Source organism: Polypterus senegalus, chromosome 5 (genome assembly GCF_016835505.1).
Source record: "Polypterus senegalus isolate Bchr_013 chromosome 5, ASM1683550v1, whole genome shotgun sequence".
Lineage (NCBI taxonomy): Eukaryota > Metazoa > Chordata > Cladistia > Polypteriformes > Polypteridae > Polypterus > Polypterus senegalus.
This window is the reverse complement of record NC_053158.1, coordinates 22182471-22206619: the sequence shown is the minus strand read 5'-3', so window position 1 is coordinate 22206619 and position 24149 is coordinate 22182471. Positions and strand designations below refer to the sequence as shown.

The 24149-nt window shown below is 38.8% G+C and overlaps 1 protein-coding gene across 1 annotated transcript in view; it reads right to left on the bottom strand.

Annotated features, from left to right (window-relative positions):
- The window catches only part of sema5a (sema domain, seven thrombospondin repeats (type 1 and type 1-like), transmembrane domain (TM) and short cytoplasmic domain, (semaphorin) 5A), a 788567-nt gene that overhangs the window by 100089 nt on the left and 664329 nt on the right, over positions 1 to 24149 (bottom strand). Inside the window, exon 15 of the mRNA XM_039754371.1 lies at positions 15579 to 15726. Within this exon, the coding sequence (XP_039610305.1) occupies positions 15579 to 15726 (148 nt within the window). The remainder of the gene's footprint in view (positions 1 to 15578; positions 15727 to 24149) is intronic.

The following is a 24149-nucleotide window of genomic DNA, read 5'->3' as shown; positions in this document are numbered from 1 at the left end:
CTTGGATCTGCCCTGTCACCCTTTTTATATAATGGGAGGATATTTGCCATTTTCCAGTCCTTCGCAATCTCTCGAGTGCACAGTGACTTCCTAAAAATGTGTCAAAGGTTTATGTATGTACTCACTAGCCTCCTTAAGAACTCGAGGATAAACATTTCACGATTACTTTTTGCTAGAAAACTTGACAATTTAAATAGGGTTTTTATATCTTGACTCCATTCATTTGCAATAGACAGATAGTGTGGCATAGTGGTTAAGGCATTGTACTTCAAACCTCGAGGTCGTGGGTTCAAATACTGCCACAGAGTGACCCTGATCAAGTCACTTCACCTACCTGTGGTCCAATTTGGAATAAAACAAAATAGATGTAACAAATTGTATCTTAAATACTGTAAGTCACCTTTGTAAAAGGCATTAGCAACAGTAATAACACACAGATTAGAAAGCACACAGAAAGAAGCCTAAGGCGCAAAGAAAGGAGCCCAATACCCCAGAAGCTAGACTGAGGTTAGCAACAGTATCTCACAAATACTTTAAATAGGGGTGGCAGTTTATAGTAGCAGCCTACCTGCAATATTAAATTGACCCAAACTCTTGGGACAAAATAAGAGGTGAACAAGTCAATGGGATAAAAACAAATCAAAACAATTAGGAAAGAATAGTAAGATAATTAACTGATTAACAAACAGTGACATGATGACAGAAAAATAACTAAATAATAAAAAATTAGCATAATCTATTAATAATGACAATGACAAAACAATTTACAAACCAATAGTTAATAATATGTAAAACTAAAGCCAGGGATGGAGCCCGAGCAAGAACCCGACAGAGATAAGAATAAAACCAAAGAGCCAGTCAAAAGCTAAAGTTTGCAAAAAGCACTAAACTCTAAGACAGAGTTTTTCAACTAGTGTGCCATGGCACTGTGGTGCACCATGGATATAATAATGTAGTGCACCTTGGTCTAAACCTGAGAGGGACTACCCAGGGAAGTAGGCATGGAAGCAGTTCTGCAATCACCATGTTGCAGACACAGCACTTAAAGCACTTTGGACACGTCTCCTAGTTGCTAGAGTCCATCTGCCCGGATGTGTGGGGTCACCAGCAAGTTTCACAGGGCTGGTGGATAGTTGTCATTACAAGTTACCTCTGAGACAGAGAGGAGTGGGCAAAGGGATGAAGCAGCTGGTAGATGCCACCAAAGTGCTCACTAAGTGCCGTGCCTGCGAACTCTGATCTCGGAGCTGCTTTAGTTTACTGGCTTCTCCCAGAGTCCCACCACTGCAGACAGTTGAGCACATATATGAGATTTAATGATTTTTGTGGTGTGGTGTGCATTGGGGTGTTTTTGTTTGCATAAAGTGTGCCACCACAGAAAAAAAATTGTGAAACACTGACCCAGAAAGTAAAACAAAAAGGCAAAGCAAACAGCTTTCATATACCTTGTGATCATAATGACAAAGCACTGCAGGTGAAAAGAGCAGCACTTATTCTTATTATTAATCTTATTGATTTGAAAGCAAAAAAAAAAATCCTTAAAAGATCTCAATTAAACTCAACTTAGGCCTTCTTCAAGCAATCACTAAAAAGTGTAAGTTTCCTTCCACACGTTTGGGAGATGTCCAGAGGGCTCAGCAAACTGCGTTCTATTGCAATGTGCTCGATCATTTCAGCCACTTCAACATTCGCTATATGCAAACCCTTATTAAAATGCCCTTGTGTGAAGCATGCAGCCAATTTATACAAAGCATCTCCTGAACATACACTCGGGGGCTTCTCTATTATACACAACTGCTTCTTGACACAAAATAGCCTGCCCCTCCAAACAGCTCATCATGGGGATCCAACAGTCATGGTTATGACGTCTAGTTGTTGTTTGTCTAAACATTAGAATGGTCTGGATACTTCATTTAAGTGATTAGGATTGTGGTGGTTCCAGCTGCCCTTCTAGTATTTTCAAGCACTATGGTCTCGGGAGTTTACTGAGAAAGGATGTGATAACTGTGGGCGGCAGTTCTGTGGGTGAAACATCTTATTAACGAGAGAGAATAGACTTGTTCAAGCTAACAGAAAGGGCAACCATTCAAATAATAAACAGCTCTTTACAATAATGGTGTGCAGAAAGGCAGCTATGAAGAGACATAACTTTTGGATGGGCTACAGCAGTAGAAGTTCACAATGTGTTTCACTCGCATTAGTCAAGAGGTGATGACTGAAGATTGGAAAAATGAAACCTGGTATGAAAAATCTCAATTTCTGCTGAGATGTGTAGAGGGAAGAAACAGGACTTAGCGTAAGCAGCATGAATCCATAAATCCACCCTACTATGTGTCAATCAATGGTACAGTGTTGGGGGAATCTTTCCATGGTGCACATTAGGCCACCTTTATACTAACTGATAATCTGATTGCTAAAATATAATTAGACATTGTTACTGATCATGTGCATCCCTTTATGGCCACAGTCTACTCATCATCAAGTGAATACTTCAAGCAGGGTAATGTGCCATGTCACAAACTACAAATCAATACCAAGAACATGACAGTGACGTCAGCTTATTCTGATGCCACAGTCCCCAGAAAAGAGCAGCACAGGGATGAAGTTGAACGAGAGGCTCAGAGCAGGAATGTCTGGCTAACAAAAGGCATGATACTACCTGCGATTATCCACAAGGATATATTTATATTTAATTGTTTATTGCATTACAGGTATTTTCATATGATGAATGTAACACATCACAACAGCACCATTATAAAATATGAAACATCAGCGTCTGAGTTTTTTGACTAAATCTCATCAAACCAACCCCATGCCTTATTTCTTGGTTTGTTTTGAATTATTTGATTTTTTGCAAATGTTCTTTTGACTTTGGCTTTGTTTTTATTTACACATTCATTTTGACCATGCTAGTGTTTTGGTTTTTTTTTTAACGCTTCTTAAACTGTCCACCAGCCTTTTGTTCTTTTTAAGACAAGCCTACTTTTCACCAAGGCAAATCGGCAAAATCCCTAATGAATGTTTCAGGCACCATGTTAAATCCATGCCTTGAGGGATTTATTTATTTATTTATTTAACATTTTATTGATTTTATTAAAATCAAATAAAATTCCATACAAGCAAGTCGAGTTTAACAAAACTAGGTTTGAAACAAATCAAACCCCACCATGGGAAACAGAGCTAGGCTAGTCAAATCCGCTACCTCAGTTTAAATGCTTATTCTAACATTTTATTGATCAGATCCAGCCATTTTGAAAAAGTTTTGCACAGATTGTCTAAGTGAGAAGTAGATTTTTTCCAATTCCAAATATTAAATAACATCAGTTACCCACTGACTTAAAAAAGGAGAGTTAGGATTATTCCAGTTAAGCAAGATAAGCCTACGTGTGAGTAGTGAGGTGAAGGTGATTACAGTTTGTTTGTCCTTCTCTACTTTACGCCCATCTGGAAAAACACCAACCACAGCTGTTAATGGATTAGGAGGGACTGTGACACCAAGGCTGTCTGAAAGGCACGTAAAGATTTTGGTCCAAAATGATGTTAATTTGGTGCAGGCCAAAAACAAAATGTGATCCAGTGAGGCTGGAACTTGATTGCAACGTTCGCAGGTTGGATCTTGCCCTGGAAGTATTTTGGACAATTTTAAGCAAGAGAGATGCACTTGATAAAAGATTTTAAGTTGAATAATTGTATGCTTTGCACATATGGAGCTCGAGTGAGTTCCCTGCATTGCTACCTTCCACTCCTTTTCTAAGATATTGAGTGCGAGATCTTTTCCCCATTGTCCTTTTGGATCTTTGAAAAGGAGGGACTGTAAAATGGTTTTATATATTATGGAGATGCTGTCTGAGTCCTCAAAACTGATCAATATTTTTTCTGCCATAGAGGTAAGTGGGAGGAGAGGGAAATTGGGCAGGTTTTGTTTAACAAAGTTTCTAATTTAAAGGTAGTGAAAATAATGTGTTGTTGAAAAGTTAAATTTGGAGTGTAATTGTTCATAGGATGCAAACACATTGTCCATGTACAGATCTCTAAGTGATTTAATCCTAAATGTTTTCCAGACATTAAAAACTACATATGTTTGCGAGGGTTGAAAAAGGTGTTTCTTGTGCAGAGGTGCCACCGATAAAAGCTTCTCTATCTTAAAATGCTTCCTACATTGGTTCCATATTCTAAGTGAGTGAAGCACAATTGGGTTGTTAGTATATTGGCGATAACTTGTACTAATTGGGGTACAAAGCAAGGAATATAAAGAAGTACTGCAGGATTTTATTTCTATTGCGGACCAGGCCTGTGTATGTTCATCTATTTGTGTCCATGTCCAGGTTTTTATAGTCTGTATATTTGTCACCCTGTAATAAAACTGAAAGTTAGGTAGAGCCATGCCATCTTCCGCGTTAGATCTTTGTATGGTCACCCTTTAGATATGCGGATGTTTTGAATTCCAAATAAATGAGGTTATGATTGAATCTATTTGCTTAAAAAATGATTTATTGATGTGTATTGAAATGTTTAGGAAGGATATTCATCTTAACAATGTTAATTCTTCCAGCTAAAGTGAGATGAAGGGTTGACCATCTATGCAAGTCTTGCTTATTTTTTTCCATACAGACAGCAAACTTTTGTTGATAAAGAGCTTTATGTTTATTTGCGATGTTTACCCCTAGGTATTTAAACTTATCTGCGATGATAAAAGGGAAAATGCCTTGAGGAATTTAAACTGTTCTAAAAGCATAAGGGTTTACCCAGTATTAGACAGGCATACCCAATAACATGGAAAAAAGGGGAAAATAATTGCTAGAAACAAGGGTCCAAATACAATCAGAGTCTGGGTGTTTCTGTAAATGGCAGGATGAGGCAGAAATGCAATATATCATCAAAGAGTAAGTGGGCTAAGGGTTAAAGTCGCACTCTCTGAAAAACTGGTCAGCATGCAGTGGACTACAATTGTGTTCTGTAACTTGAATGTAGAACCAGTCTGCCTGCCATATGCTATGCTCCACGTAATTAATGTAAATTATAAAAAAGATTTCTAGTAAAACTGAATCTGCTTGAGAAGCAGATGAATTATTAAATTGTTTATCTTACTATGCTTAATGTTCTTGCTTCATAATTGCATTTAGGCCCTGGTTTCAACTTCATCTGCAGCATCTCCGACCGAGACACAAATCAGATAAAGAAAAGTAGCCAGTGAATGCTGTCAGAATGGTCCTGAATGCAACACTCGTGCCAAAGCCTTCCACTGAAATAAGTGTGTCGCATTCTGTGCTCTAGCACTCCCTTTGTCTCAGATGTTACAGATTATTTGCCTATGTTATAAATTCGAGCAGTATGACTCAGAATAATGTCTACTTTGTTCTTTTTGCTGTCTAATACTTTAGCACTTACCATTTTAAAAATTGTAAAGGCAGACAAACAAACCACGTTTTTCCTAGCTGGTGGTTATAAGGTTTTGAGTTTACCTCTGCCAGCACTTTAGTTTAGGTATACATTATAAGATGCTATTAAGAGTGTGTGTGGAAAAAATCATATTCTAAGCCTTTAATGATATAAAAGAAAGGAAAAAGGCAGTAAAATAGAGTGCTACAATATTATTACACAGCAGTTTGTGAATAACTGCATTATTATGAATACCTAAACTAAAGAGTGGCCAACTATTGGCCCGGTTTGTTCCACATCACTTTAGTGCTGACAGTAAATAAAATATAACACCAGAAAATGGATAAAACATTATCCTCTTTAATAAAAGGACACATGTCTGCCTGTGTGTCCTTCTCATTGCTATATTTGCTATATCTCTGGAATCCAACAGAGTGTGGTTAATTAGAAGACTTCAATCCATCTTACACAGGCAGAACAGCTAGTGTATACTAGTGTGTATATATATATATATATATATATATATATATATATATATATATATATATATATACACACACACTAGTATGTTATGTATACTATATATATATATAAATAAATATATATATATATATATATACAATATATCGTGTCACGCAAGTATGTATGGGTTGACAGTCCAAGGGCTATAGTGATAGAAATTAACCGCCAAACCAGGGATTGGCGCTGCAGGAAGGAAGACTGACAACCTCACCAACTCAGACATACGCCATCATACAACCTCCTGGACCCACCCATTCCTACCTGAATTTTATAAGAGCAGATAACCCACCATTTTGAGCCTCTCTCCTTATTGACTCCAGTCTGAAAAGGTGTTTATTTGGCCTTTTGCTTTTATCCAATTATAAAGGGTTCACCATGGTGCCCCAAACATTTACCTGGCTTCTTTATTCTTTGTTACTAAATATATATAGTGCATTCAAACTTTGGGGTCATTGTCCTGCTGAAAAATAAATGATCGTCCAACTAACCTGCCTTCTGCACAACACAACTGCTGGTCCCAACCCCATTGATAAAGCAAGAAATTCCACTAAATAACCCTGATAAGGCACACCTGTGAAGTGAAAACCACTTTAGGTGACTACCTGTTGAGGCTCATCAAGAGAATGCCAAGAGTGTGCAAAGCAGTAATCAGAGCAAAGGGTGGCTATTTTGAAGAAACTAGAATATAAAACATGTTTTCAGTTATTTCACCTTTTTTTGTTAAGTACATAACTCCACATGTGTTCATTCATAGTTTTGATGCCTTCCGTGAGAATCTACCAATGTAAATGGTCATGAAAATAAAGAAAACACATTGAATGAGGAGGTGTGTACAAACTTTTGGCCTGTACTATATATATATATATATATATATATATATATATATATATATATATATATATATATATATATATATATATATATATATATATATATATATATATATATATATATATATACACTCACCTAAAGGATTATTAGGAACATTTGTTCAATTTCTCATTAATGCAATTATCTAATCAACCAATCACATGGCAGTTGCTTCAATGCATTTAGGGGTGTGGTCCTGGTCAAGACAATCTCCTGAACTCCAAACTGAATGTCAGAATGGGAAAGAAAGGTGATTTAAGCAATTTTGAGCGTGGCATGGTTGTTGGTGCCAGACGGGCCGGTCTGAGTATTTCACAATCTGCTCAGTTACTGGGATTTTCACGCACAACCATTTCTAGGGTTTACAAAGAATGGTGTGAAAAGGGAAAAACATCTAGTATGCGGCAGTCCTGTGGGCGAAAATGCCTTGTTGATGCTAGAGGTCAGAGGAGAATTGGCCAACTGATTCAAGCTGATAGAAGAGCAACTTTGACTGAAATAACTACTCGTTACAACCGAGGTATGCAGCAAAGCATTTGTGAAGCCACAACACGCACAGCCTTGAGGCGGATGGGCTACAACAACAGAAGACCCCACTCATCTCCACTACAAATAGGAAAAAGAGGCTACAATTTGCACGAGCTCACCAAAATTGGACAGCTGAAGACTGGAAAAATGTTGCCTGGTCTGATGAGTCTCGATTTCTGTTGAGACATTCAAATGGTAGAGTCAGAATTTGGCGTAAACAGAATGAGAACATGGATCCATTATGCCTTGTTACCACTGTGCAGGCTGGTGGTGGTGGTGTAATAGTGTGGGGGATGTTTTCTTGGCACACTTTAGGCCTCTTAGTGCCAATTTGGCATTGTTTAAAAGCCACGGGCTACCTGAGCATTGTTTCTGACTATGTCCATCTCTTTATGACCACCATGTACCCATCCTCTGATGGCTACTTCCAGCAGGATAATGCACCATGTCACAAAGCTCGGATCATTTCAAATTGGTTTATTGAACATGACAATGAGTTCACTGTACTAAAATGGCCCCCACAGTCACCAGATCTCAACCCAATAGAGCATCTTTGGGATGTGGTGGAACGGGAGCTTCGTGCCCTGGATGTTCATCCCACAAATCTCCATCAACTGCAAGATGCTATCCTATCAATATGGGCCAACATTTCTAAAGAATGCTTTCAGCACCTTGTTGAATCAATGCCACATAGAATTATGGCAGTTCTGAAGGCGAAAGGGGGTCAAACACCGTATTAGTATGGTGTTCCTAATAATCCTTTAGGTGAGTGTATATATAAATATATATGAAAAACAGCAATGGCCCCAGCCTAAGGTAAGTACACGTCTGTGTTTTTATGTCCTTATTTTGTAATCTAGTGGTAATTTTCTTTTATAATATTTTGGCAATGCACATGACACGATAGCCACTGCAATCCTCAAAGTACGTTACGGAAGGCAACAATTTTTGGTAAATTCCTCCACAGTACCAGAAGTTTGCATGCATCAGTCACATCTTTAGGAAACAGTAAAAAGCACCAGCAGTCTTATGTGGAGAGTGTGTCTGTGGAAGGACACATTGATATGCATGATGGTGCATTTTGTGCACCTACATGTGGAATATATGCAGCATGCTACATTTTTTTAATAAACACACTGCATTCCTGTATAGTTTTATGAGCAGTGGCCATAGAGTATACTTGATTTACTGTGTCACACAAGTGCATTTAGGGGATATCTTCAAGGCTCCTCAGAGGTAAGCACTTCCTCTACCAGACAAGAAAGGGCGCTGCTGCTGACTTCCTGTTCTTCTCTATCCATAGAGTAAGACCAAGAAGACTCCAAACCATGCCTCCAAAGCTTTCCTGGGAGTTCACCAATTTCAGGCGAGCACTATATATTCAGTCTAGTGAGCATTCATTTTGGGACCTTTATGCACAAGAGACACAACTCCTATATATACTAGCACAGCAACACTCTTGTACATGGTAGTGAGCACTTCTTTGTTATTTCAACTTTCTGTTTTGACCAGCATTAAATGAGGTTTACTTGGGAGGTACCCCAAACCCTCGATTTGCAGTCTGTCCAGACAACAGGTATGATACAGATGACCTGAATTATGCGGCTTGTGGTACATTAGAAGACCAATGGAGGGCTTGTGCCTCCTCCAGACCGCGAGGGGGCGTCCGTCCTGGTTATGTTGGGGGCCTCGGGTACAGGGCTTGGAAACCCAGCCCTGTAGGGACCCGTGGCCACCGCCAGGCGGCGCCCCAATGCCGGAGTATCCCGTGTGGGACCCGGTCGGGGCTGGAGCCCGGCTGGGACGCCCAGGAGGACCAGAGGAGGGCTTGTGCCTCCTCCAGACCAAGAGAGGGCATCCGTCCTGGTTATGCTGGGGGCCTCGGGTACAGGGCGCCCTGTAGGGACCCGTGGCCACCGCCAGGCGGCACCCCACTTCCAGACCATCATCTGCCACATCTGTCCGAGGCAGGTGCCCGGCCGGGACACCCAGAAGGACCGGAGGAGGGCCTGTACCTCCACCAGACCACGAGGGGGTGTCCGCCCTGGTTACGTTGGTGGCCTCGGGTAGGGGGCATGGAAGCCCAGCCCTGTAGGGGCCCGTGGCCACCGCCAGGCGGCGCCCCGCTGCCTGAACAGCCCTGGAGCCCAGCACTTCCACCACACCAGGAAGTGCTGGGGGGAAGACTACAGGGGACACCCGGACGGCTTACGGGTGCGCAGCCGGCACTTCCGCCACACAAGGGCCTGTCTGCGGAGGAGTGCCGGGAAGCAGCTGGAGCCCATCCGGGTTCCCATAAAAGGGGCCGCCTCCCAGCAGTCGGGGCGAGAGTCGGGAGGAAGGAAGACAAAGCTGGCGAGAGGACAGGAGGCGGCCAGAAAAGGACTGTGTAGCCTGGACTTTGGGGAATCGGTGCAAGAGGCACTGGGGTTTGTGAGAGCACGGTAACTTTGTAAATATTAGTCTGTGAATAAACGGGGTGTGGTGAAGAACAACATGTGTCTGTCTGTGTCCGGCCAGCGTCTACAGGCTATAGATATAATAGAGGAAAATGCAAAAGTGTGAATATGTCCTAAATATCCAGTCTTCAAGAGAGTCCTTTAGAAAACCCAGCATGGTCTCGCGTCAGTCTTGGGGGTATGGATGCTCTAGATTGTTATCCTGAGGTTGCCTTTTAATTTTTAGGGACCTTGTCCTTTAACTGCTCTTGGTAGTTGGTGCTGCCAATGCAAATGGGTGTTTTTTTTTATCCGAGGCTGTAGGTTACTACTTTTGTCTTCTTCTGTTCAATTGTCATCCTTACCAGACTCCTCTTTTATGCAAATTTTATTACAGATTGTTTAAATTAAACTGATCCTGGTTATTAATATTTGGAATACAGTTTTCATTTATTAAAAATTAAATTAGATTCTTTAATTTACAATCAAGCAATGATTTTACAGATGTAATGTAGTTGCCCTAACCTTGCCGAATAATTCAGGCACTAACATGCTGACTTCAACAAAGAAATGAAAAGTGAGCCAAGTATAAAGATCACAAAAGAGAGATTTCAATGAAGACATAATGCACATCAGACACCCTAAGGCATACGGATTCCAATACTGCAGATATTGTTTCAAGGATGAACTCTAAAGAGTACTAGGGATGTAAATCAATGTGTTCTTTCATTCTGGCAGCATTTTATTAGAAAGATTTGGGTTATTAATGAAAAGATGATTGGTGACCATACCGATAAACTAGGAAAGGCAATGTCGAATGTTCTTGTAGACATATAAGCATTCAATAAGAATGGCAATATTTTACTCTGCTGCCCTTTAAAATGAATCATTGTGCTTATGCCAAGTAAAGTGAACTAAAAATCAAAAACATATTTGGCCGTGTAATTGAAATGAATTGAAAAAAGACCAGCTGATGAAAAATAATTTATTGAGGATATGTTCAGAAAAAATATTCAAACTATTAAACTAATCCAAATAAAATGAAATCAGCAGTTATCACTGGACAGGATGCCAGGGCACTTTAGGACTCACACAATTCTACACCAAAGCAATTGATTTCTAGATTGGGTTGACCCAGCAGAATTTCTCTGGAAGAGAGATGACAGCACGCAAACCCCACAAAGGAGGTGACATAAGCTGTGACCTTGCCCAGGGGTATTTTTTAATTTCCTGAAACAGACTCATGCTAGCCAGGATTGTGTTTGTTGAACAGCTAGTGTAGCACAGCCAGATGTATAATATAAAAGTCTAGAGATAACCATAAGTGAGTTTCACTTAAAAGAGGGGTGGAACAATTAGACGACTCACTGAGCGTCACATTTCTGAACCAATCCTAGGGCTCATGAAGGTGCCGCTCAAAGTAGGGGCTGTGATTTTGAACTGCAGAGAGGATTGGCGGTCTTGTTAACCTGGTCTGACAGAGTGCCAGCTTCTGATTATGTTGAAATGTCTACAGCCAAAAACTCTATAAACAGACACCTTTTAAACATATAAATGTGTGGAGAGCATACTGTATGTGTTAAAAATAAACATAACCTTTTGCAAGACAGAACCTTTCTGTAAAATCATATTATATATTGGCATGTGATGAAAGTGAACTAGTGGCTAAACAGAGAAATACACTGTCACTGTTGAAGAAAGTATTTTTGTAAAATACGATTTCCGACACAAAAAAAGGAGACTATGCCTGTAACTCTTTTTATTTAACAAATTAAGAAAATTAACTTCAAACACCTTCAATATAGTTCCCTTCTGAATTGACACACAGCTTGCATACTTTGCTGCCAACGTTCAAAGCAATTCCACAGATCATTTTCTGAAAGGCTGTTGAGGATCTCCGTTGTTTTTGCTTTCAAATCTTCGACTGAAACAAAATGGATTCCTTCGAGCACCGACTTGTGCCATTCATAAATGCGTGCACAAGACATACACTGTTCACTGTAAGCCTAAGTCAATAATTGAGAAGTTTCCATTGCAAATTTCTTTAGTTTCACAAGAATCTTGATGTTAACTCACTCTTCACTCTTACACTCTGACATTTTATGAACAAAGGTAAGAAAACGTGTTGTCACACACGTGCGAATAGGAGGGAGCTGTATGGACCAAGTGAGGGCAATTCCAAGCCTGGCCAGGGGGTGGCGGGTTGTGCTATACTTTTTTCTGTTGTCTCTGCAGACAAAAAACTGGAAAATCTGTCTGATCCAACTCTGAGGACATCACTTCCGGCGCCTACAAACACGCCACTTCTGGTTCCGGCACCCCGAAACACGTCACTTCCGTTTCCGACGCTCAGAAGCATATCTCTTCCAGTTCCGGTGCCAGGAGACTCGTCACTTCCGGTGGCAACCCCAGAAAGACATCACTTCCAGGTTCACCACGCCACTTCCTATCTGGACATTTAAAACCACCATCTTTTCTAACCATCCTCAGTTACAGTCATGGACTCCAGTCCATGCACATCAGTGCTGCCCCAAACCTTTTTGAGTGTGTCGAGTCTAATCATTTCACAATGTATATTTGAACACATGTCGACTCATAGTGAGTGAAGTGACTGAGTTGAGCCTTTTCTCACTCTGACAAGTTTTTTTAAAACCATCTCTTTGTTTCTCCCCTTCCACTCTTGGTTCCCGAGTTATAAGGTTAGTCTTGTTTTTATTTTTTTATGTTGGACCTGATAAGCATTCGATGTAAGTGGTGTGTCATAACACCCATTCTAATTCATAAGGAAATAAAAATGACTGCCTTTAAGAGAGTTGATAATGAAAAGCCTCAGGAGGTGTAGATTTCGATACTTAAAAACCCTCGATCAGTAAATGTGTCTAACGACTCTGACACGACCTCAGCAGAACCCAGACGAGGGTGAACAGCATCCATCATCTCATGGCACGTCTAAGCAATGGGCGTAAGTTAGCGTTGTTGCTCAAATGGAAATGCAAACGTGCCCTGCCAGAATATAGCCGCAGCATTTTAACATGTAGTATAAATGCAGACCACAATGCTTTTCTAAAGTTTCTTTCCTGTTGCTAAGCTATACAGTGATGAAACAGTGAAAATGACAGAATGATACTGTGGCCGACAGAAGTACTCCTCAACACTTGGGGCTAAGTACCTGCAGTGGTCTAAGTGCGTGTGTCCGTCTGTCTCTTCTGTTGCTGTGCTCATTACATTGAACTTAAGGCTCAGTTACCTGGTGCTACCAACCCCCTGAATTGATAGCAGCAAACTTTCTTTTCTATATTCTGTCAGCGTTAGGTTTTTCATTCAGTTTCTTTTGCTCTCACTTTGTCTTTCCATAGTTATTTTGCATTTTTTTCTGACACTTGAGTAAAAATGGGGTAGTGTAGCCCCTGTATGTTTAGAATGTACAAACAGGAGAAAACTGGGGACAGGTTTTTAGGAAGAAGCCCGGTGGACATAGCTTTTGCAGTGTTAGATTTCGCCACTGTTCACTAAAAACTTTTTAGTGAGTTGTCCCCAGATGTGTGTTCTTGTTCGAGAAGCATGTCTGGCCCCAAGAGACAAGAACAAATAAGATAAATTAACATTGGCATAGCCTGCCATTTATAAATATGAGGGCGGGAAGGATCCAAAATAAGACAGAAACAAGGCTTGGCCTGAAAGCCACAACATAGACATAGCCATGTTCATTTAGCAGTACTAATTTAAAGTTAATTAGCTTGCTAAAGGGAAACTTCTGATTATTAGATTTTTTTCCAAATTCCAATACAATCATGTGAATGCATGTGCACCTTGCTCAGATTCTTGCCTGCCAAAGCAGTTATGTGACAACTGGCATGTGCCCTGACTATAAATTGCGTGCCTCAGTAAATGTCTCAGTCCCTGGTGTCAGAGCTTTAAGACAAGTGTACTGCAAGCAGAATTCCTGGCTTGAAGTGAAGCTGCAACTCTTTTATTTTCTGTAGTCCTCAGAGGTTTCCTACTGAAAATGTCCACTCTTTAATAAAACAGCAAAATTGTGAACATTCATTGGCCAGCAAGCCTTCACACTTGGCTTTTTTATTTCCTCCTTCAAGGGGAACTGCCAAAAGGTTGGTACTAAATGTATGTGATTGGCCATTATCGTAAGTTATTCATTGAACTGCTTTCTTTTATGGTTTGAACCCCTAGAAGCTTAGTGGATTTGTGTTGTGTAAAGAAGACAGCTATTGAAATTGTACAAGCAAGGTGAGCATATTGCAGCTGTGTGTAATTTATAGATCTATAGATAATATAAGTAATTTAAAAATAATCTTAATCTGAGTAACATGACATTTTTAAACTTATTACCAACATATTTTTAATTGAACATGTACAGGTTTATAAAGGTATTTTACATGCCCTTTTTTAAACAGTTTAAATGACATTTGCTATAGCATGTAATGTGAAAGATACCAGAAGAACCAACCATATGCTTCACTGATGGACTGATGGGAATTCTATTAAAGATGCTGTTGTTGTGCCAACAGAACCAAAATTCTATCAAAATGATATAAAACTGAGAGGCAGAGACTGTTTTTTTTTTTTATTTTTTATTTGTAGTCAAAGACACAAAGGGAAGCAATTGAGCTATGAGTGCAAAAGTAAGTGAAAATGAAAGGAAGATCAAAAATGCTAACCCTTTTCGATTTTTTTGTTTGAAGCAAGTTTTTATACAAAGTCTTTCTTATAAAGTTTTAAGTTTAAAGGATGTTCTTTATCTTGCAGCTACTTTTATAACACCAACACGAAGATACCACATGCTGCAAAATTCCACAATGTGTCCATAGCTCTGAAATGGAGGTGCCTATGCCATAATCACATCAAATGGCGATGCAATGACATCACTAAAAGATCTGTCATGGTTTAGCCAGGGTTTTATCTCTGGCTCATGCAAATTTTTATTTTATGTGTTATTCTAAAGTTTTGTTATAAAGGTTTGTATATACACCCTGTCTAGGGATTGTTTCTGCCTTGCACACTATGCCTGCTGGGAGAGGCTTTAGCTTCCCAGCGACCCAGACCTGGGTAAATTGTGTTTTCAAAGTGGATGGATAGATGAGTGGATTATATATTAAGTATTATCAGTCTTGTTTTTCATGTCTTTATTTATTTAATATTATTTTTTTCCTTTGGTGTGTAATTACTGTGGTTAGTTATGTGCCCTGTCTCCTTAAGATAGAGTTTCAGGGCGCACCATGGTGCTCAGCTGGACGACCACTCCATTAATATATTTTAATATATAATTTATAAATCCAGGCAAAGGCTCAGGTCCTCCAGATCAGCAATGAGTTTTATAGCGGAAGGAATAGCAAGTACTTTGTTTTGTTGAATTTTCTGGTATTTGATTTTTCCTTGCTCTGTTTTTTGATTTTGGGTTGTGGATTTGGCTAAGTTTATTTAAGAGTTATATTTTTAGGCCTGTTTTATTTTTCTTCTATTTAATTATTCTTTATAATGAAAAAAAAAAGATACAGAGCTATTAGACAATTTCACCCTCTCTTTTAATTAATCTTTGGCCCTTCAGAAGATAAAGGAGTGTTAGGCTTTCCCCTTTTTGTAGCTGTGTAGGCCAAAGCTTACTTAAAGTTGTTTTTTTGAGCAATAGGCCTCAAGCCTTGGTCTAGAATTATGAAGGCTTAGCCTGAGATTTTGGTGTACATACAACAATAACTATAAAATAATAAATAATAAGGAATATTTATTAATAACAGAGAAAATCACATGTAAAACAAAATGCACATATAGGGTGTTCCAAAAAACTGTTTGCAAATTGATTAGATACTTGAAAAAGAAGATTCCTACCGTATTGCAACCTGGACATTCGTTTCCATTCTCACAGGTCCTACGTCGAGCTTGTACGCCGCCCCCACATGGAACTGTGCAACGTTCCCAAGCGCCCCAGCTTGACCAGTACATATGTGGAGGACAGGGCAAGTGTTCATTACAATATCTGCAATGAGAAGAGGAAGCCAGTCAATATCAACTTCCATCTTTACTGTTAGGTGAAGATCTTAGGTTTCTATAGGGGACAAGCTGGAAACTGTCACTTGGGATTTTCAAAGTTTGCGTTAAATTTAAATTGTTTAAATGTACAAGTGTTAGTGAGGCTACAGTTAAAAGGCATACCTTGATTGACCACAGTTTGATTATTTGTACAAGCAAATCACTTATCATTACATTTGTCCCAGGGAAAGCGGCCAATGCACATCTTTTCAAAAGTACACAAATCGTCCATTCTGCCATCCCAAACCCTGGAAGGTTTGAGGTTTAGGGAGATGTAATGTTTAACTTTAAAAGTGTAAATATTTTTTAAAAATCTATGTATGGGAACCAATAGTTGAAGCACCACTATGTAATAAATATTTACAAGAAAATGTTACTTTTGCACAATGTTTCTGTTAGGCTTAGAAGACCAGACTATGAGGACTATTTCAAACTCCATTGGTGGACTTTGTGAGGTACTATATGCTTCTAGTACATCATATTGGAGGTAATCTGTGGCATTCCTTGGAATGTTACTCTTTCTAATTAAGGATTTGATTATGATATAGTTAGTAAATCTGCAACATTTGCAGATGACACAAAAATTGGAGGGACAGCAAATGCTGAAGAGGTTGCCTAAACAGTTAAATAAACACTCTCGAAAAAAATCCAGTTTAGTGTAATCAAGTTTGAACCGATACAAAAAAAAGGCAAAAGGAAAGCTAATTATAAACAGAAGTAACATCTCAAAAAGGATTTATGGGTTTACCTTTCAGTCCAAAAAAGAGGAGCAGACAAAAACAACAATAAATATCACAAAGATAAAGTGAATGCCCCACAAGAAGGAGGGTTATCATAAACCTCAAACTTGATCACAAAAAGGGCATCAAGAATCTTTACAAATTAAAAAAATATTACAAACCAGGGTAATTTAAGAACAAAAGTTTAAAAGAGCCAAGGGATTAAAAAAAAGAGTTGCCTAAAAAGGTAATCCACAGGAACCAAGTGCAAGTACATTAAACAGAAGTCACAATATTAAACAGAGCTAAAAAATTACAGAAAATCCAAAGAAACAATAATCATAAAGAGGAGAATTTAGCCACACCATGCGCACACAATGTACCTTGAAAGGCTGCATTTCCCATCAGCCTTTATTGTACTGGGCACAGTCCCCCACCGGTGATGGACAGTCCTATGATTTGGACGTCAGATGTCATGAAGCCTCCAAGAAGCTCCACAAAAAGGCAGGCCAAAACCTTCACTATCCAGAATTTTTTCTCTGATGGCCAGTGCAATTTTCTAAGCAGTGGTTTGCCGGGCTGGTAACATCCCTTCAGGAGTGGCCCATCGAATTAACAAGCTAATTTAAAGGGCAGGCTCAGTTGTGGGACACACACTGGACCCCCCTGGAGGTCGTAGAGAAGGAGAGGATTAAAATGAAACTGAGTGCCATTATGAACAATCCTCTGCATCCTCTCTATGACACACCAACACTGAGGACTTTCAGCCAAAGAATTATTCAGTAGAAGTGTGGCAGGAAACGTCCTTTATACCAACAACAAAGCGCCTGAATAATGCTTCACTGGGACTGCCAAGTCAGATGTTTTCTTTCTTTTTAAAATTTCTTTCTTTTTAGTCATTCTGGTGTGTGTTTAGACCATGTTATGCATGCATATATATATATATATATATATATATTTATTTGTCTATCTGTTTATGTATTTATTTAAGAACTTCTGTAAATAGCTATATTTACACTTGGGGAAAAATAAAGTCCTATCTATTGATAAAGTACATTAATTATAATAAATAAACATAACAGTATTAACTCAAACATATGATAAATTCTTAAAAGCAACAATAAAAGGGAAAATAATCACAAGCCAGGCAATCAACCCTGGCTGTAAAAAGAATAATACCCTGCGGTCATGTCATGTGTAAAAAGTGAAAAATTGCAGCATAAAGCAATATATTACATAATCTGTTAAAGAGCAGAAAGCTCATGTCTGAATAGTTTGTCTCCATATGTAGGATACTTTTAGAATATTTGGGAGATTGTTACCATGAATGAGACAAGAGAGGATAAGGAAAATGGGAGTGTGGATCATATATCTCATAGAAAGCAGAATGATTAATCATCTGGTTTCTAAACATGAAGATGATCGATTTCAGGTATTAATACACACAATACATACACATAAGCACACTGTTGCTTGTTTGGTTTATATTTAGGTGTGCATTCCATTTATCATCCATTCCATTTATCTTCTTATTCGGTTTTATAATATAATGTAAAAAATTTTTACGATACAGAGCTGAATTCACAGTCCCTTCAATTATGGCAAGTCTCCCAGTGTCCAGGGGCCTCTTGCATAATGCCATGTGTAGAATTCACATTATAACATGACGTAAGCACAAAAGTGGAAATTTGCTTACGCAAAAAAAATGCAGATGCATAAATCTGTGCGAACTCCAGCTTCCACGTTCTTCCGCTACATAAACACATTGTTAAAACAGAAACGTTTTTTATATTCTAGTAGTAGATGACAAAATGTAGGCATAAACTATACAATGTATGAAGCTTGAAGTCCAAATATCAAAGAAACGTTTTCTGTTTTAACAATGTGTTTACACAGATTACTGTAGAAACAGAACAGAAATGAAATGCGTGTGTTCCAAATAACGATCTATTATTTCCACTCTAAAACTTCACTTCACTCCCAGATACTCAATCAAGGCATGAGCTGAGAGAAGTTCGTGCACGTTCTAAATTGGTGGGGGATGGAATAGCCGGCTGCTCCTAGCTTCTCTTTATCAGCACATTTAGAGGACAAAGGACGCTGGCGGAGAGGTGTGAAGGGATTTAAGAAGCGATTTAAGGTGGGACGGAATTACGAGTTTTTTCATAGGCTCTGGTAATTCTAGTGTTAATTGGCATAAATAACAGCAAGGAGTGGAGTTGAACCACAGGGTTACTTCATTGTCCAGGAGCTGACCTTGACCACTGCCTGGACAGAACACCAAGCAGCCATCCTGGAATGGGCCTTGAGCATCTGGGAGTTGGAAGAAGCCCTGTCCCACCCAAGGGGGGTTAAGCTTTCCTCAGAAGGATAAAAAGCCAATACTTGCTTTCTGTATGCCACTCAGGAGCAACAAGAGGGCTTCAGACATGAGAACATCAGAACAATCTGGACGAGAACAGGCCATTCAGCCCAACAAAGCTCACCAGGCCTAGCCACTTAATTCTTCTAAAATAACATTAAGTCCAGTTTTGAATGTCCCTAAAGTCCTACTGTCTACCACAATACTTGATCACCTACCTATGGTTCTCTGTGTAAGGAAAAACTTCCTAATGTTTGTGTGAAATTTACTCTTAGCAAGTTTCCAATTGTCATGGCTATCATTACAAGCTTAGTAAGTCCCTCATTTGTCAAGTGATAGTTTGGTAAGGACAGCCAGTCCACCCTCCCACCAATATGGTATTCACCAACCAGTTATATGGGCATCTGGCCCTTTAAGGAGAAGACTTGCATTCTTCTCAAAGGGTTAGGGATGACCCGGCCATTCCATTGGCCATGACCCCAGAAAAAAATGAAAAATAATACATAATGCCTTTAAACTTAATCACATGCATACACTGTAACTTTGTCAGCACTAAATAAAGTGGTATGTGATATGAAAATTCAAAGGTGATTTTTGTAATCAGCAGACCAAAATCCATAAGATACATGCAAAAGTGTTTAGGAAGCTAAATCTTCATTGTCCAGTGTTTTTACTTTCTCGTATATGAAGCATAAAGAAAGTATTGTAATACTTTTTGTAACAGTATTGTAAAAAAAATGACCACTAGATTTTGATGACCTCCCTGACTCCGATTTACTTTCTTATAGGGGAAGTATTGTAATTGTCCAAAAATTAGATTTTGAGAATTTGATGAATATCGACGTTTTAGACCTCCCTGAGTTCGAAAATACCACTTTTTGAATAATGTGTGTGTGTAAACTTGATAACCTGAGTACGCTTTCACTTAGGTCAACCAAGTTTTTCATACAAGTACTAGGTACAAAACATACATTTCTATCAACTTTTGAGCTATTTCCACTAACCAGAAGTTGTACTTTTTAATTCATGCAGCTGCAGAGTCCAATTTATTCAACTTTACTTTTATAATGATTGTTCAATATATTATTAATTTGATAGGATTTGTTGTTGATGGTTCTTTAATGTACATAATATAAAAATATAATCATTGTCTTGTGGTTTATTTCTCAAATATCCATCACCATATCTGAGCAAACAAGAAAGTCTATGGGAGACCACTCCCGATTTTTAATATTTACACATATTTGTTTTTTGCAAGTGAGTTACTCAAGGTCCCACGGTGAGACAGTGACAAAAATTGTGGTTTAATTTCCATTGCTCAGACATTACACAGCACTGTCAACTCATCATTTAAGAAGATGGAGACATTGGTGGGGATATTTTCAGTCCAGGAGGTTGTTATGAAAAGGGAAGGTTCATGCTAAAATCTGTGCTGTCAGCCATGGAACCTAGCAGCTGGCATTCAGCCACTAGGGGGCATTAGTCTCATTTTAAGATGCTTTCATTGACTTGTGTTTTGTAAAGTAATATGAAACCATACTCACGACAGGAAAAATGAATGGTGGGGGTCAGTATTTTCATATTAAAAAGCTAAAATAATAGGAATGATTTTTATTAGTTAACATTATCTATAGAGGTTTATTCAGCTGGAGACCACTAAAAGGAGGGTTGTACATGTGCGTGCATATTGGTGTATTTTACATATCTCAGTTATTAATTTAAAAGAAATATGAAACTGGGCCTCATGCCTCGGTGTCCTGTGAGTGCGCCCTGCCTGCCTGCCTGCCTGCATGACTTCTGCTCTTGTCATTGCGCCAGAATGCTGCACAACAGTCCTTGTTTCACTTTGCTTAATAACATTCATCTGGCACAAATACCACGACTTAGCACAAAGTACTTTAGTTTAGAAGAAAAGAGAAAACTTTTCAAAATGAAACATTGTGGACATAAGCCCACGACACAACCTTTTCACCTTTTCCAAGCAAAACCAAATACTGGAGCTGCAATTAAACAGACTGAGTGATGTGGACCTGTCAGCAGGGAAGGAGAGGTATTTCAGTTCATGTACGCCATCTTTTCACTCATGCTGACTTAACCTCTTGTTCCTTATAACACAATTCCTGTCTTTATAAGTGAACCACTCAAAAAAAAATCTACGAAAATATCAGATATATTTGCACACAGAAGGTCAGCGTCTGGGTGAAGCTGAAAGACCATGCTAGCACAGCGTGTAAGGTCCAAGAGGCTTTGGAAGCGGACCTGCTGTGTTAATATTGCTATTTATTTAAGGATTTATAAAATAACTTTGAAAAGCCTTTTCTTCTGGTCATTCTGATCTGACATCAGGTGCTGGCATATACTGATCACACTGAGTCATTAGACAGATGAAATCAAATGCCTACCTCTGTTTATTAACTTTAATAATTAATGATAATGATTAGAAAGAGCTGTGGCCTTGTACTAGAAAAAGTGGCTTCAGAAAATAAATGAATGGAAGATCAGATCTTTACAAATTGTTAAATTTCAATTTTGATGCTGGACAAGGCCAACCTCCCATTTAATAGTGATGGATCCTCTGTTTAAAATAAACGTGTTGACCCACGGCACCTCCTCACTAACCACGATAAATAACCATATCCCAGATATTCTTGAATGTACAAGCTAATTTTCAGTGCTTATGTAGCATATGCTACAGATGAATTACTGCAAATCTTAGTAGAAATACCAGAAAAAGAGACGTTATTGTGGAAGAAAAACAACAGGCTTATTAATTTGACTCACCGAATCAAGAATTTACTTATGATTTACTTATAATTGAGACACTGGATAGAATTCTGGCGTACGTGCCTAACTAAAGCATCTTATCTTTTATATGCCTTATCATCACTCAATGCCATGGTGGCACTCTCACGTGATGCCACATTGGCACGATTCTATTAAAGTCCATTACACGTTGGACAAGCAGATTTGCAGGATCTGCTGAATTCTTCTTTCCCCTCTAATTTGTATGTACAGCTCGGCCTTCTCAAAGATCTGCATGCCTGTGCTATTCTGTGCCTGCTTTTACAGACTCATCTGATAAGTACAACTTATAACGGATTAACAGTTTTAAGATTTATAATGATTTATACTAAAAATGCTTGAATACTTCACCCCCTCCCCTTTTCATCCATATTGGATGAATCACAGTGCTATATTAGAAAAAGGAAATGAAAAATCAGAGTCTGTAGGAATTACCATGTGTGCCCCAAATGTAGCTGAAAAAGAGCAATTAAAACAAATGAAAATTATAAAATTGACTCAACAGTACAATATAATGATATTATTTTTATATATATATATAATATATATTATATATATGTTTCTTTATCCAGTCAGGTATCCAAGTCATCCAGTCTGTCAGCCAACAGCTATCAGAATCTGCAGAAAGGAACGGTTTATGCAGTTCGTTTGTTGCAGAGAGAATATGGCTCACAATAGATGTAATAACAGAAGACATGTCGGTGTGAATACGACTACACTGGCAGAGTCAAAGCTGTAAAATCAAAAATAATTTTAGTTTTCACTGTCAGCCTCACTCCCATATTCACTGGCGGCCGCACTGAATGATGTAGCACGAGATGTCAGGTGATCAGGGCCTTTGTGTGTCTCCTGAACTTCAAAAGGTGGCGGGCAGTGCCCTGAACTTGACACTGGAGTAGGCTTTGATGAATCCTCAATTATTATTTTGCTTGCTCAGAGGTCTTTTTCTCACTTTTGTCTCTCTCTTCTTCATGTTTTAAATATATTTTGGGAGATTCCACTTGAATTATTAAAATAAATGATATCTCAAATATATATATATATATATATATATATATATATATATATATATATATATATATATATATATATATATATATATATATATATATATATATATATATAAGAGAAATATAAACCACTGCCAGAGGATCACCATCTGAAGCATCCATTTCTTTTATCATGAGTAGACATTAGGCCAGTCTCACTCTTACGTGATCACATACAATATCTCTGCTGCACTTGGTACAGACAGGAAGCTTCAAGCAATCGTCTTGCTGTTTTCATCTCATGACTCTTTTATCTCAAATAACTTTGACCCCCAAAACAGGACTGAATGGTTTAACAGGTGGAGGCCACTGACATTTTTCCCTCCTCATCTGTTTTGTCATTAGTTTTGTATTTGGCTATGGTCAGTGTCACTACTGGCACCATGAGGCAATACCTGGACCCTCCAGAGGTTGCACAGGTAGTCCAACTTCTCCAGGATGGCACATCAATAGGTGCCATTGCCAGAAGGTTTGCTTTGTCTCCCAGCACAGTCTCAAGGGCATGGAGGAGATTCCAGGAGACAGGCAGTTACTCTGGGAGAGCTGGACAGGGCCATAGAAGGTCCATAACCCATTAGCAGGACTGATATCTGCTCCTTTGGGCAAGGAGGAACATGATGAGTACTGGCAGAGCCTACAAAATGACCTCCAGCAGGTCACTAATGTGAATGTCTCTGACCAAACAACCAGAAAGACTTCATTAGGGTGACCTAAGGGCCAGACGTCCTCTAGTAGGCCCTGTGCTCACTGCCCGCCCGGCACCGTGAAGCTTGATTGGAATTAACCATAAAATACCAGAATTGACTGCTTTCACATTCTCCTCCATTTTATTTGTCTCTATTCCTATTACTCACCTCATTTTAGATTTCTCTACTCTTTCTCTCTCGATTCATCGCCAGCGCATTACTTCAATAGCTACAATTAGCAGCTAAAGTTCTTACAGCTTCCCAATGGAAGAACCCTGACCTTATTAATTTCTCTGTCTGGAGGTCCTCTTTTTACAACCTTGTTCTATTAGAACTGTCAGCCACATGGATCAATGGTGTACCAGCTCAAACGATCAGCGAGTGCAAAGACACTATTTCCATGATTAAGTCATGGATGACGGGAAGCCCATGATTCAACTTGATTAAAATTTACTAGTTTTCTCTTTCTCAGCCGGATATGTGGGCCTATGGGACTTCAGAGACCTATATGTTTTATTAATTAAATGTTACTCTGTTCTCTTTTGTATAGCTCCAGGGTAGGTTATGCTTGGGTGGGGGTGGGCAGTGGGTTTAAATTTATATAGGATTTTTTTTTTTTACTTTGTTATCCTGATATTTTTTGACATCAGATAAAAACTTGATACAAAAATGTTATGTAATCAAAAATGAATTATCTCATACCACAGGAAAAAATATTCACATTTGTGTTTCTTATGTCTTAAAATGTGCAC